The sequence below is a fragment of the Harpia harpyja genome, chromosome 6, assembly GCF_026419915.1.
Source record: "Harpia harpyja isolate bHarHar1 chromosome 6, bHarHar1 primary haplotype, whole genome shotgun sequence".
NCBI classification, from domain to species: domain Eukaryota; kingdom Metazoa; phylum Chordata; class Aves; order Accipitriformes; family Accipitridae; genus Harpia; species Harpia harpyja.
Window position 1 is genome coordinate 55,939,349 of NC_068945.1, and position 13,187 is coordinate 55,952,535.

The window sequence follows — 13,187 nt, forward strand, 5'->3', positions numbered from 1 at the left end:
TATTTAAAGAATTTGCTCTTTCATAGTGGATCCATAGTTCTAAGGACTGCACAACTACAACTCTCTGTTTAAGCTTCTGCATTTAACTTGCCAGATAGTGGGTATGAAGCCACAGCCATATCTTCTCTCTTATAATCAATTACATCTGATGATCAGGTTGTGATTAAGAAGAACATAAATGACAGCACTGTACAAAACTCAGTTTTTCATTCAGGCAAGAATATACAGTATTATTCTACAATACTGTTATATTAAAAGAAATTTTGGTACTGTCTCCAGGATTACTGCAAAAACTAATAAATTCTTCCCTGCTTAGCCTGTTTCCACATTCTTGGCTTACAATATAATAACTGGTTTCTGTATAGTGAACTTACAGCCCCTTTTCAGTGAAACTTTGAAGACTGCACTTACATTTTCCCTTCAATTTGCTCTACAAAATCCTTCTATTCTGGAACAGCTGGGGCATCTGAGCAGAAGGATGTTCAACTCCTCAGCCCATGTTCATCCCCAACACTGTTAGGCCTTCACTACAGCATAAAACACAGCTGCCGGGTTTATTTTGTGCTAGTAACGTTTTGGAGACAGCGTCACCACAGTTGACCATCTACCGGAAGGCTACCAAAACTGCAGTGGAAAACGTTGTGCAACATTTATACAGACTGAAGTCATTCTATCTCATCCCCCCCCAGGATTTTTGGTTGTTGGGAGTATCTGGCATGGCATCTAACAGAGCATATGGTCTGCACACAGGGGAACCATTTAATGATCATAAACAACGATGCAAGTTATCACCACATGCTCTCTACCTGAGCAGAAGGAACTGTTAAGGGAGACTGCATGCAGCCCTGCAAATTGCACTTAAGCAACAGCAAACACCACAAACACATTCCAGCCAGATCACTGAAAAACAGACTTTCCTAAAGCCTTCTAGAAGCTTTTGCTGATCAATACAGATTATTCTGTTCCACACTTCTTCCCTACAGTACTTTTGAAAAGGTTTTGAGATTTAAGATGGAAAATACTCTTTCACCCACAGACGAAGCAGTGGGCTGCTACAAGGACATGAGTGCAGAGCCAAGGCCATGCTGAGAATCAGACTCAAATCTCTCACAGCCATTACAGCATCCTCTCCATTGTACTGCTGCTCTCTCCTCCACACACCTTGGCAAACACACACAGCCCAACCTGTGCAATGGTGGAGGGAGCACACCTACCAACAATGCCATTTTCTACAGATTTACAACTGTGCTTTACCTACACACTTTTATAATCTACAGAACTAGGCAACTTGTTCTGCTCAAACCAATACCTGGTTTGCTCTTAGAAAATAAAAAAGCAAAGCAGTATGAAAATAAATTAACCAGTATCTTACAGATAAATATTCTAATCTTTATGAGGTATCTCTTCTGAGGAAAGTGGTAAAACAGCTCTTCACTATTCTGAAAGAAGGGCTTCCAATCAGTCATCTGCAACTGCACCCTTATCAATGAAAACTAGATTTCAAATAGAAAAGACTTAGAATTAAGTAAATAATTCTTCAGCACTTTAGTCCTCTAGTTTTGTGGCTTACCACTGAACTTCAGGTTCATTCTTCTCACTGGAAGAAGATTCCTTAACTGCACAGTTGTTGCCAATGTCTTCTGGAGCTGCATTATAAACAGTAGTTGGCAGTGGTAAAGGCAGGCTTGCAGCATTATCAGTTTGCTCCCCATTTTCACCACTGTTGTTATACCCATCATTAGCACCATTGTTACTACTTGTATTTCCTCCACCAGCAGCATGAGGAGATACAGTAACCAGGGGGAAGTTTTCTGTCTTTGAGCCACTTTTTCTAGCTTCTCGTTGTCTCTTACGGTATTCTAGTAAGGATACCTATGGAACAAAAAAAAGAAACAAAAAACCACACGAAACATTAGAAGGGAAGTTTACTTGTTTCCTTTCTCACAGTTTCAATTAAATGTATTCTTTCAGTAAGAAACCATTTACTTGGTTCTAAAAGAAAATGGGGATAGATTAATTGAAGATGTTTCACCACATCTGCAGTGAATTTAGAGAGTACTGAACTACTAATGACTGTGAGGATGATTATGTTTAAAAAAAAAGAAAAAAAAAAGCTTCTGCCAAGAGAAGGAAGTATGCTTTCTTCCTCAGGGAAGAAGCAGAATATGATGCAGGTCAGCAAACGGTTCGCTGCTCAAGTCATACTGTTGGTTGAAGCTGCAAGGGACTTCAGAGTTTCTCCTGGAACTGCATTAGTAAGACTATACTGATACAGTAAAGCTAGTTTTAAGAGTTGTCACATCCTGCTCTCAGAGTCACATGAAAAACCCACCACGCTTCTGCTTCAACTCTACTGCATATATCGAAGGATTCTCTAAGCTCTTCATACATTTTTCTTAACATACAGAATTTCTAACTTCAACTTTCATTCTTTTCCCAGTTTATTTTGAATTTCTGTCTTTACTGCACTCTAAGAGACTGATTAAGAACATATTTTAAAGCTAAATTTCAAGTAAAGTTTATTACCAAAACCAATGACACATGAAGGGAAACGTGGTTCGCTACTTTATATATATATATATATACTCAATATAATCACTACACAGAAGCTTCCATAAAATAGAAAACAGTTTAAATGTTTAGTAAGTTACCATCAGTGAGAAAAATAAATTTTCAAGTGTTCTCACTATGTATCTTCAGGATTTGGAGCAGAAAGCTGAAGTATTGATCTTCAGACCTACTTTATTCAGTAATGACAATAGTTTGGTGGAAATAACATTTAATGTTGTAAATCTTTTTTATTCTAGTTATCATCAACAACCTACTCCAAACCATACAGTATCCAAAATAAGAAACTAAAGTGCAATAGTGAAAAAAAATTCACATTTAACTGGCTTAGTCCTCAATAAAAGCAGACATCCATTTCTACGCAGAGTGAAAAACCAAGGCAGCTTGCTTTGTTTGCAGTCCTGGGGTTGGGGGTTTTTTTTGTTTGCTTTCCAACAGATCTATCCATTAAGACTCATCTATATGTCAGGGTAAGAACAATTAAAAATATTTTTCATAAAAGAAAGTTTAGGTTAAGAACTTGCCTTCAAAAGAATTTATATTATTTCCACATGACATGACTGGGATCCCTTGAAGAATACTGCTTTAAAGAAATCTTAAATGTTAAGAATGGATGAAATCTAGGCAGTGTGGCCACTATGTACAGGACTGTATTGAAATGGGATGAACTTGTACAATGGTGACAAAAAGTAGAGGAGCAAATGCCTACAGAAATGTTGAAATATGGAAAAACCTCCTTAACAACTGCATAAGGACATTCATGTCTTATGTGATCCTCGGGAAAGGCTTCTATTATTCTCCTACAAAGTTCCCGAATTCTCACATTCTCCTTAGGTGAGATTTCCTCGCCCCCCTCCCCTTTTTACACTGTAAAAAGTTGCATTTAGAAAGCCTAAACCCCATTCTTTCAGGGGTACAGATACAATTTTCTTTGGCTGTTTCTTCAAACTGAGACTTTTAGACAGGAATCCTGGGTGGGAGGTCAGGAGGAAGCCACACCTTTTTTCATTTGGGGATTAGTGTAGCATAAGCCCTCAGCAGTAACAACCTGGAATAATCCTTGTCAACAACAGAAAGGGGGAGGGTTACTGAAGCACTAAGTGTTGCTGGGATTTTAACCTTCAAAGAAGAATGTGAAGCTACAGAAATTTTGGCTTCTTTTATGGTTTTTTTTTTTTTGGCTTTGCCAAAACAGCAGGGCTACAGCAACACACATGGGATCCACAAAATTTTCAGGCTCAGGAGCAGGTAAGAAAAGAGATCCTACCAACTTGCTTCAGTTATGCCTCTGTTTGAAGCAAAGTAAACAAAAATCCAGTTCTGATGGAGAACTTCTGAAGGAAGAATCATGAGTGCTCCCTAGCAGCATGACCCAAGAACACAGGGGAGGAGGCGCATACAGGGGGGTGTAATGGGACCAAAAAACCAAAACTCCATTGTGCATGCATGTACATACACAGAATATTCCCCCCGCCCCGACTGTTACTTCCATAAAGTAAATAAATCACATCTTTCAAACAAGAAAGATTACTAGTCTGTTATGAGACAGAACTGGCATGCTGTTGCATTGGAGACTACTGCCTTCCATGTTTGTCATCCTTTCTGCAAGGAGCAAAGGGAGTCTAACCTGACAGTAAAGTGCAAAGATAGTTATGCAGAAGAACTTCCAATTCTGGTTCAAGTTGCCCATGACCACACAACTTACCTACAACAACCGTTTCATGAGAGTAGCAAATTTAGATTGTGCTTGTTTTTCAAACAGTGTTTTATAAAGAAAGAAATTAAGCCAAGAAAAAGATTTCTTGGAACTAAGGATTTCTGTGTAGTTCTAACAGTGAAACCAAGATACCTTAAGTATATAAAAATCTGAATTTTAAAGTCTCAGTATCATAAATCTGTTAGTGCAATTTCTTACAGTAATTCATAACAAATGTTCACAGTATATTATCTCTATGCTAGTAGTATAACAGAATATTGTAATAATTGGTGGCATAAGCAACCATTTTCAAACCTGAAAAGCAATTAGTTATAGAGCAATTAATTTAAGACTCATATGAAATAAAAGTGAATTTGTATCTATTGCTTCGAAAAAATAAATTTACTAATGGGTGTATGCAGCTTTACTCTTTGGTCTTCATTATTTCCCCTGAATAATCTCTACTACATTGTAGTATCTGAAGATGAGCCATCAGTTGTTTTTTATTATATTATGGTTCTTTGTTATAGAAATATCATTAGCAGACTATGTAAGACAGACCAAATGATTCTTAAAATTATAACCTTTTTCTTTTGTGGAGGATTCTGGGGTGTGCAATTTCCATCCATCAAGTTGTCATTATTGACAGTCCTTCCAAAGCCAGATGCAATTCCATCTTCTGAAGTACAAAAAACAGATGCTTCCATGAACATGCCTCTAGCATCGTCTTGAATCAGGCACTTTGACTCGCTTATTCTGAATCCACCTCCTACCTCCAACTGATGTGAAGGGGTCAAGTCCCTCAAATTAGAATTCATTGAGAAATTTACACCTGTCCTGTCGGGACTTTTTACCCAGGAAGAATAAATTGTGCCCCGTCCACAATGAGCAGTTTCTAATTGGCTGTTTGAATCAGTCCTATCATGTGTGGGGGCTTCCAGGTTTTTATGCAGTGCACTTTGCTCAATTACTTCGAGTCCCAGCTGGAGGTCTGACACAGATTCCATTTCTCCAGTGCACTGCCGTGTGACATCAGTCCTATTCCTTGGACTGGAATATCCAATAGTCTTTATTTCTTGCAGGCCCATTTCTGTCAGGTTGGAATTTCTGAAAGAATTCAGTGCTAGAATCGATGCTCTGTCATATCCCTGCATGAAGAAAAAGCATGTCAACTCTTTTTCCACACTCCAACAAAACTGCAACTGTTCTGACATTCAGTTGTGCCTTTAAGTGGCATTAAAGGCCTTCCACTATGATGAATTTATCTATTTTTAAGAACCAGTTCTACAGCCAGACACTGATTTCTACTATTGCTATGTGTTAGGTAAAAGCATTTTAATAAAATGCACGTTAACCAAAGTCAAAATAAACTTTAAATACGTGGTTTTATTTATGACTGGCAGAGGAAGGGGAGGAGCTTCAATGAGAGCAAGTCCCTGGCCAGGAAGTTACAAAGCACTTGCTTCAATTCAACATAAAAGGGATCCTCAGTGTCAAAATATTTATTTCGGGGGGGGGGGGGGGGGGGGGGGGGAGCTTTTCTGAGACACTTTCGAATTTTGAAACAGTATTGAAACCAGTATTCTGTAGAGGGAGAAAAAAAAATTTCTTCAGTTATATAGACTTCTTTTGTACGTCTTAAAACTGTATTAACCATGAAAAACCTAGCATGTATACATGGCTGGAAGTAGCTTTTCTAAACCAATGTGTTTTAAGGTTTTCATGAACCCTTTTTAAATTATTTGTATTAAAAAGCTAAAGTTCCTAAGTAAAACCCCTCTTTTCGAGTCAGGTAAACATTAAATTATTAAATTACAATAGTTTAGAAGTAACTGTTAAATTCAGTTGACAGCTATGACTGTATGAAAAATTTTGTGTGTTTCAACATTTGTTAAGATTTTCACCCAAAAACATACACATGTACGTGTTCAACTCCCAGGGGAGAGTATCTGGATCATTCATTTGCATGACTTGCCAGAAGTGAAAGTCTCCATTAGTAAGTACAACCCGCTAAGTCTTTTTATTGTTACTTATTTCTACCAACTCCTTTTAGGTGCCAGTAAGTTTACAGTTCAACACCTTCACGCAAACCGGGTAGTTACCAGCGGAATTCGAGCCCCACCTCACTGTGGAACATTTCCTCACTGCCCGGTACAGGGCAGAGGGTCCCTGTAGAAGTTCTTGCGTTTCAGAGCTGGGCTGCCCGCCAGCAGCCCAACCGCTGCCTCAGCCCCGCAGCCGGACACTTCATCCCTCCAGCAGGGAGCAGCCGGCACAATCCAATGGCACCTGCTGCTCCCAACCTAATCCACCCAAACCCATTTATTGCCCTTCTGCTCTGCTCTCTCACTCTGAGCATAATTAGGCTCAACAAAAACAATTAAGAGATGCTGGTAACAAGGAGAAATGTTAATTTAAATCTAACTACAGCCTGAAAAGCAAAAGCGTTGTTTTTCTGTTCTTATCTATAAATTGCAGTAGTTACTCCTTTCCATGACAGCCATCAGGAAGGATTTTTAAGTGATACAGAAAAAGAGGAGAGAGAAACCAGTTGAAAGTGGAAAATTAAATAGATAAAGTAGAAATATACAGTAATAAGCAAGTAAAACCTGTAGGGAAGTTACCCTTTACATTCCAGGAATCTTGCAATGGCAGGTGAAAAGCCTTTACTAAGAACCATGCAGCCATACAGGTGAAATCAAGATACCATTTGCAGTTTTTGGCAAATATCCTTACCTCTTGACTGTAAGCTCGCCTTTTTACTTCTGGGGAACTGTCAGGTGAGGAAATATTCTAAATAAAGAAGAAGAAATTGCAAGTCAATTTCTTTTTTAGCCTGAAGAAATATAAAACACCCCCTTGTAGCAGGAGTACAAATACCGATTTACACCAGAATGTCTAAACACATTCTCTGAACACACTGAAATTCACTGTAAATCTCACCTCAAAGTGCATGGTATTTCCATGTATACATGGAGTTACAGGAGTAACTGGCGAATATATGGGTTTGTAACCATTTCTACAAGCTTCATCTTCTGTTTTTACCCTAGGAGGAGTAGCAAACAATGATGGCTCGGAGGCAGTGATGTCAGCATGAGTTGGTGTGGCATATGGAGAAGGAGTAGGTGTAGAAGTTTCTGAGAATGCAGACTCCAACAGCTGATACAGTCTTCGTTTTTTTAGTGGTGTGGTTAGATCTGTGTGTTAAAATTAGAAAAAAGCTATAAGAGATCTAGATATAGTAATCACTTACAGTTGTTTAAGTACTTAATGTAATGAAATTATGAACTCCACATTAAAAAAAAATCAGTAAAGATTACAAAAATCTCTTAAGGGCAGGCTTTCTGAAAAATGAACTCTTAACAGCCTACAGATGCATCAGTAACTGAAATTTGTGTGCTCCCATGATGGGAAGAACTGTCTGTGTTTCCAGAAAAGGGAAAGTCAACTTCTATGCATTTTTAAGACTGTTCAGCTAAAGTGGAAATTCCAAGTTCAGGACTGTACACATGAATCATCTGATACGCAACATATCCTTACAGAAGCGTGTTTAGTTTTTAGCATGTTCCCATTTTGTATTATGCCTACAAGATTACACAGCTTTTCCCCTGTGTGCAACAGAGGCCCACTGAATTTAAAAGGAGTTCTGAATATATAGAACAGCATGGAAAATGAATTTATAATCTAACCACTTAATACTAATAGTCAAAAACATTAGTCTTTTGTTGACTGTTAAACTCTATGAGATATAGTGATTACTTATCTAGTATCAATTATACATTAAAGGGGGAAAAAATCCCAACCACTATGCAACTAAGCATTTCTTTTAAAAACACGGTCCTCCACATTTAAACTACTTCAATGTAGCTCTTCTGTACTGTTATTAGCAAAAGCTTCACCTGTTAAGGAACAGCTGTCATTCAGTAATAAAGGACTTTTATTTTCACCATTGATGGCTGGACTTCTACATCTTTCTTGCGATGGTGAATTAAATCTATCAATCATTGTTGAATTTTCTTCTTCCAAAGCCTGCTTCAACCATCGCTGTAATAAACCAAGTTCAAATCAGTGACTTCACAGTTTAATGATAAACATTTCAAAACATGTTACACATGACAGAATTGGTTTGCCAACCAGCTTTTTTCTGCCTGAATTCGTGCTAGCAAATAAAGACTTATTTTTAATTAATAAAGTATGGGGAACCATAATGAAGGGAAGCATTACCTTCTTACAAGAGCCAGTAATGTTTTCCACAGGTTCTTTTTTCCTCCTCTTTTCTGAAAGGAATGGTGAAGTAAAACGAATATAGTGCTTTGGAGTTGAATAAACATGTGGACTGTAAGTGAGACCTGGTAAAGAATTCAGTTGAGTAGCCAGAACTTCAGGGTCGGTAGTTATGCGTAGAGGCCTTTCTGATAGACTGTCTGTAGGCTTCCCTGTTTTATCACTCTTTTCACTTAACCATTCACTGACCAAGTGCTAAACAGAGAGAGAAAAAAAAAATTAGTGTTTTATGAGTGTTTTTATCAGTGGCTTTTAGAATTTTTTTAGTCTAATTATCCACCTAGTCAACTGTTACACAAACCAGAAAACAGCTAGTTTCCAGGCTGCAAGTTCAAGAATACACAGGGCAAGAACAAGGACAGTTTTAGTGAAATAATGGGGACAGCAGAAGGAATCAGTATAGATTTGCTCTATATAACAAAGTTTTGGGGGTTTTGCTTTTTGGGGTTGGGTTTTCTTTTGTAACTAACATTTAGTTCTTTTTTATTTAATTCTCACTGAACGTGCTATAAAAGTGCCCAGATAACCTGTACTTATTATGTGAATTTATGAACAGAATTTCAAGACCAATTTTAAACTTGTGCCTGAGCGCCTAAACTGAGGGGAAACAGTGTAACATTAATAGAACAAAATTAAGTGAATTCCTCATCAGATTTCCATACTGTCAGGACTGGACTTCTGTCAACGTGTCAGGCAAACGCCTTGAACATTCTTCACTATTGTAGTTTATTAAATTACAACACCTTTACTAAGGCACACTTGTCAAAATAGGGTATTCTTTCCTAGCTAGTTCAGTGTTTTTGAAAAACGTGCCAGTAGATTTTAGTTTCTATTAACAGATGAACTAACCTCCTAAATTTTACAATGGTTCAACAAAGTTAAGGACATCCAAATTAACACATTAAATATTATTAATATGATATTAAGGCTTTAACATAGATTATAATAATAGATTTACTTTTAAACTGCTTGTCTTTTACAAACCTATTTATATTTATCAATTCATTTTTAAAGCAGGACTTTCTCCTCATGTAGGGTACACTGGGTACCACACAATGAGACATTTCACAGACATTTATCCTTAAGACTATGAAAGAGCAAAAAAGTGCAGTAAAATTCAGACTTCTCAGACATCTTCCTCGTTTGTGCTATACAACATGCAAAAAAGGAAGACGGATTCTAGTCTACTCTCTGACAAAAATTTAATAGTGATGCAATAAGCAGTTTTTCAGGATGACTCGGGTGCCTTTTGGGGAAAAAAAAAAAAGTAAGTTAAGTATGTTTGGGGGTGTCCTGGTTTCAGCTGGGATAGAGTTAATTTTCTTTCTAGTAGCTGGTACAGTGCTATGTTTTTGAGTCTGGTATGAGAAGAATGTTGATAATACGCTGATGTTTTCAGTTGTTGCTAAGTAATGTTTAGTCTAAAGTCAAGGATTTTTTCAGCTTCTCATGCCCAGCCAGCAAGAAGGCTGGAGGGGCACAAGCAGTTGGGAGGGGACACAGCCAGGGCAGCTGACCCAACCTGGCCAACAGGGTATTCCATACCATGTGATGTCACATCTAGTATATATAAACTGGGGGGAGTGGGTGCAGGGGGATCGCCGCCCAGGGACTAACTGGGTGTCGGTCAGCAGGTGGTGAGCAACTGCACTGTGCATCACTAGCATATTCCAATCCTTTTATTACTATTGTCATTTTATTAGTGTTACTATTATCATTATTAGTTTCTTCTTTTCTGTTCTATTAAATTGTTCTTATCTCAACCCATGAGTTTTACTTTTTTCCTCCGATTCCCTCCCCCATCCCACTGCATGGGGGGGGAAGTGAGTGAGCGGCTGCATGATGCTTATTTGCTGGCTGGGGTTAAACCACGACAAGTAGCTGGTACAGTGTTATGTTTTGGATTTAGTATGAGAAGAATGTGGATAACATACTTATATTTTCAGTTATTGCTAAGCAGTGTTTATACTAAGTCAAGGATTTTTCAGCTTCTGATGCCCAGCCAACAAGGCTGGAGGGGCACAAGAAGCTGGGAAGGGACACAGCCAGGACAGCTCACCCAAACTGGCCAAAGGGGTATTTCCATACCATGTGACATCACGTCTAGTATATAAACTGGGGAGAGTGGGTGCAGGGGGGATTGCCACTCAGGGACTAACTGGGCATCGGTCTGCAGGTGGTGAGCAACTGCATTGTACATAACTTGTAAAATCCAATCCTTTTATTATTACTATTGTCATTTTATTAGTGTTATCATTATTAGTTTCTTCTTTTCTGTTCTATTAAACCATTCTTATCTCAACCTACAAGTTTTACTTTTCCCAATTTTGTCTGCCATCCCACTGGGTGGGGGGGGTGAAGTTAGTGAGCGGCTGCATGGTGCTTAGTTGCTGGCTGGGGTTAAACCATGACAAGGGGCGCAATAAGTTGGGAGGGGACACAGCCAGGGCAGCTGACCCAAACTGGCCAAAAGGGTACTCCATACCATGTGATGTCATGTCCAGTATATAAACTGGGGGGACTTAGGCTGGGGCAGATCACTGCTTGGGAACTAACTGGGCATCTGTCAGCGAGTGGTGAGCAACTGCACTGTGCATCACTTGTTTTGTACATTCCAATTCTTTTATTATTATTGTCATTTTATTATTGTTATTATTATCACTATTTTCTTCCTTTCTGTCCTATTAAACTGTTCTTATCTCAAGCCACGAGTTTTACTTCCCCCTGCCCCGATTCTCTCTCCCACCCCACTGAGGGGCAGGGGAATGAGTGAGCAGCTGCATGGTGCTTAGTTGGTGGCTTGGGTTAAAGCATGATAGGGGGTTTAAGATAAAAACCACCTTGAAATTGTTATTGTTCAATTTGACAAAAGTTTCAGCCTGTAACTTCCTCCCCCTTCCCCTCCACTACATAAAATTTTCAGAACTTGTAAAGCACACTGAAAAAAAGTCACTTTTTAACACAGTCTGTAGAATTTTAAAGCGGAAAATTTTACTGATTTACTCACACTTGCAGATTTAAGATTTTTTTCAAGTGTCTTTAAATATTGTGGCATTTCTTCAAGCCTTTTCCAATGGAGTCCAATAAAAAATTTAAAAACTAAGTACTAAAGGAAGTAAAGCATCTCCCCTTGAAACACGCACATAAATTTTGAGTCTTAAATCTATTCACTTCAGAACAGACATCTCAAAAATACCAGAAGTAAATGATTTCCTTTCAGGTATTCTGTTTGCTACCATTAAAATACCTTCTAAAGCATATGATGAACAAAGGAAGGAAAGGCAACTTTTATTTCCTTTTTTTGCCTTTTAAATTAACAGCTTTAATTATGTTTTGGTTATTATTTCAGCCTACTTAGAAAGTACTTCCCTGAGAAAACATTTGTTCCAAAATTGTTCTGAAAAATAGTCTCTTAAAATCCAAAATAACTTCTACCAATGGATATTATATGTACCTTTTTTAATCTCTTATTTTATTACCAGCAAGTGGCTATATAATCGTGATTTTTAAAGAATGAGTCAACATTTTTTAAAAACTCTCTATATAGTTGGATACTGATGCAGCAGTCTATGATTTTTTTTTTAGCCTCAGTTAAAGGCCATACTCTTCTCCCCATCCCTTAACAGACATACCTTCTTTGTTTTAGGATACTTAGTAGGGCATTTATTAAGTGCTGGAGCTTCTGTTTCAGTAACCATTTCTGTAACAACAGTTTCTGTTTCTGGCTCAGCTACCAGTGCAGCATTCTCAGTTTCATTATGCTGTGAAGTTACTTCCACGTCAGGAGAAGATGGCTGGATGTCTGAACACATGCTGACAGTTCTGTGTCGTCTACGTTGTTGTCCAATGTGAGTTCTACTCCGTGAGAAGCTTTTTCTCTGTTTAGCTCTATTAACTTTAGCTGGGGTAGGCTTGGTGGCAGTTTCTTCTTTTGCTGGTTCCTGGTACAAAAGAAAAGTCTAGTAAACAGATCCCCCCCACACGTATCTTTCTTACAACAAAATGTCAGTTCCCCCTTCCTTTACAGGTCCAAAAAGCCTCTATCTCATTTGTGTTGTTAGAACTGAAATACTTCAGAGATAATATTTCTATCCTTCTTCAAGGTAAACTACAAGATTTCCTGTATTCTCCTGCCAAGCACCTGCTATATCATTGGCAGAGTATTTACACACACCAGTCAACTGGTCAGATCACCACAGATTTGTGTAAGAACTGCCATGCCACATTCATTCATACATAAGCTAGAAATCAGCTGCTTACATCATGATGCCTTTCAGTCCAATATTCTTTTTATAATGTATAGTTTACTAAGTGTTTAGCATTGTCACAAAAGGTACTTAACAGCATGCTAACAAAAATTATCCAGGGAAACAACCTGAACTGAGAATCTGTAGGAGTATTTGCAAGGCAAGAAGCGTACTAGCATCCAGCAACAATAGAGTAAAAAATTGTTTATGAAATATTAAGTATCATCTGCAAGAACTCAGAACAAACTACACCTTAATAATTCCTTTCCTTTAAAAGAAAAGAAGGGATTATAATCTGTTCCTGAATAACACACTGAACCAGCAAGTTGTTCTCCACTGGTTATAGAGGGTGCCTAAGGAAAGCCACCTCCTGTGGCTGAAGTCAGCATCAG

At 38.2% G+C, this 13,187-nt stretch overlaps 1 protein-coding gene across 1 annotated transcript in view; it reads right to left on the minus strand.

The window, feature by feature from the left end:
- The window catches only part of KMT2E (lysine methyltransferase 2E (inactive)), a 66,412-nt gene that overhangs the window by 4,095 nt on the left and 49,130 nt on the right, over positions 1-13,187 (minus strand). Inside the window, 7 exon segments of the mRNA XM_052791031.1 lie at positions 1,571-1,872; positions 4,849-5,412; positions 7,001-7,057; positions 7,208-7,461; positions 8,164-8,308; positions 8,489-8,743; positions 12,181-12,489. Of these exon segments, the coding sequence (XP_052646991.1) occupies positions 1,571-1,872; positions 4,849-5,412; positions 7,001-7,057; positions 7,208-7,461; positions 8,164-8,308; positions 8,489-8,743; positions 12,181-12,489 (1,886 nt within the window).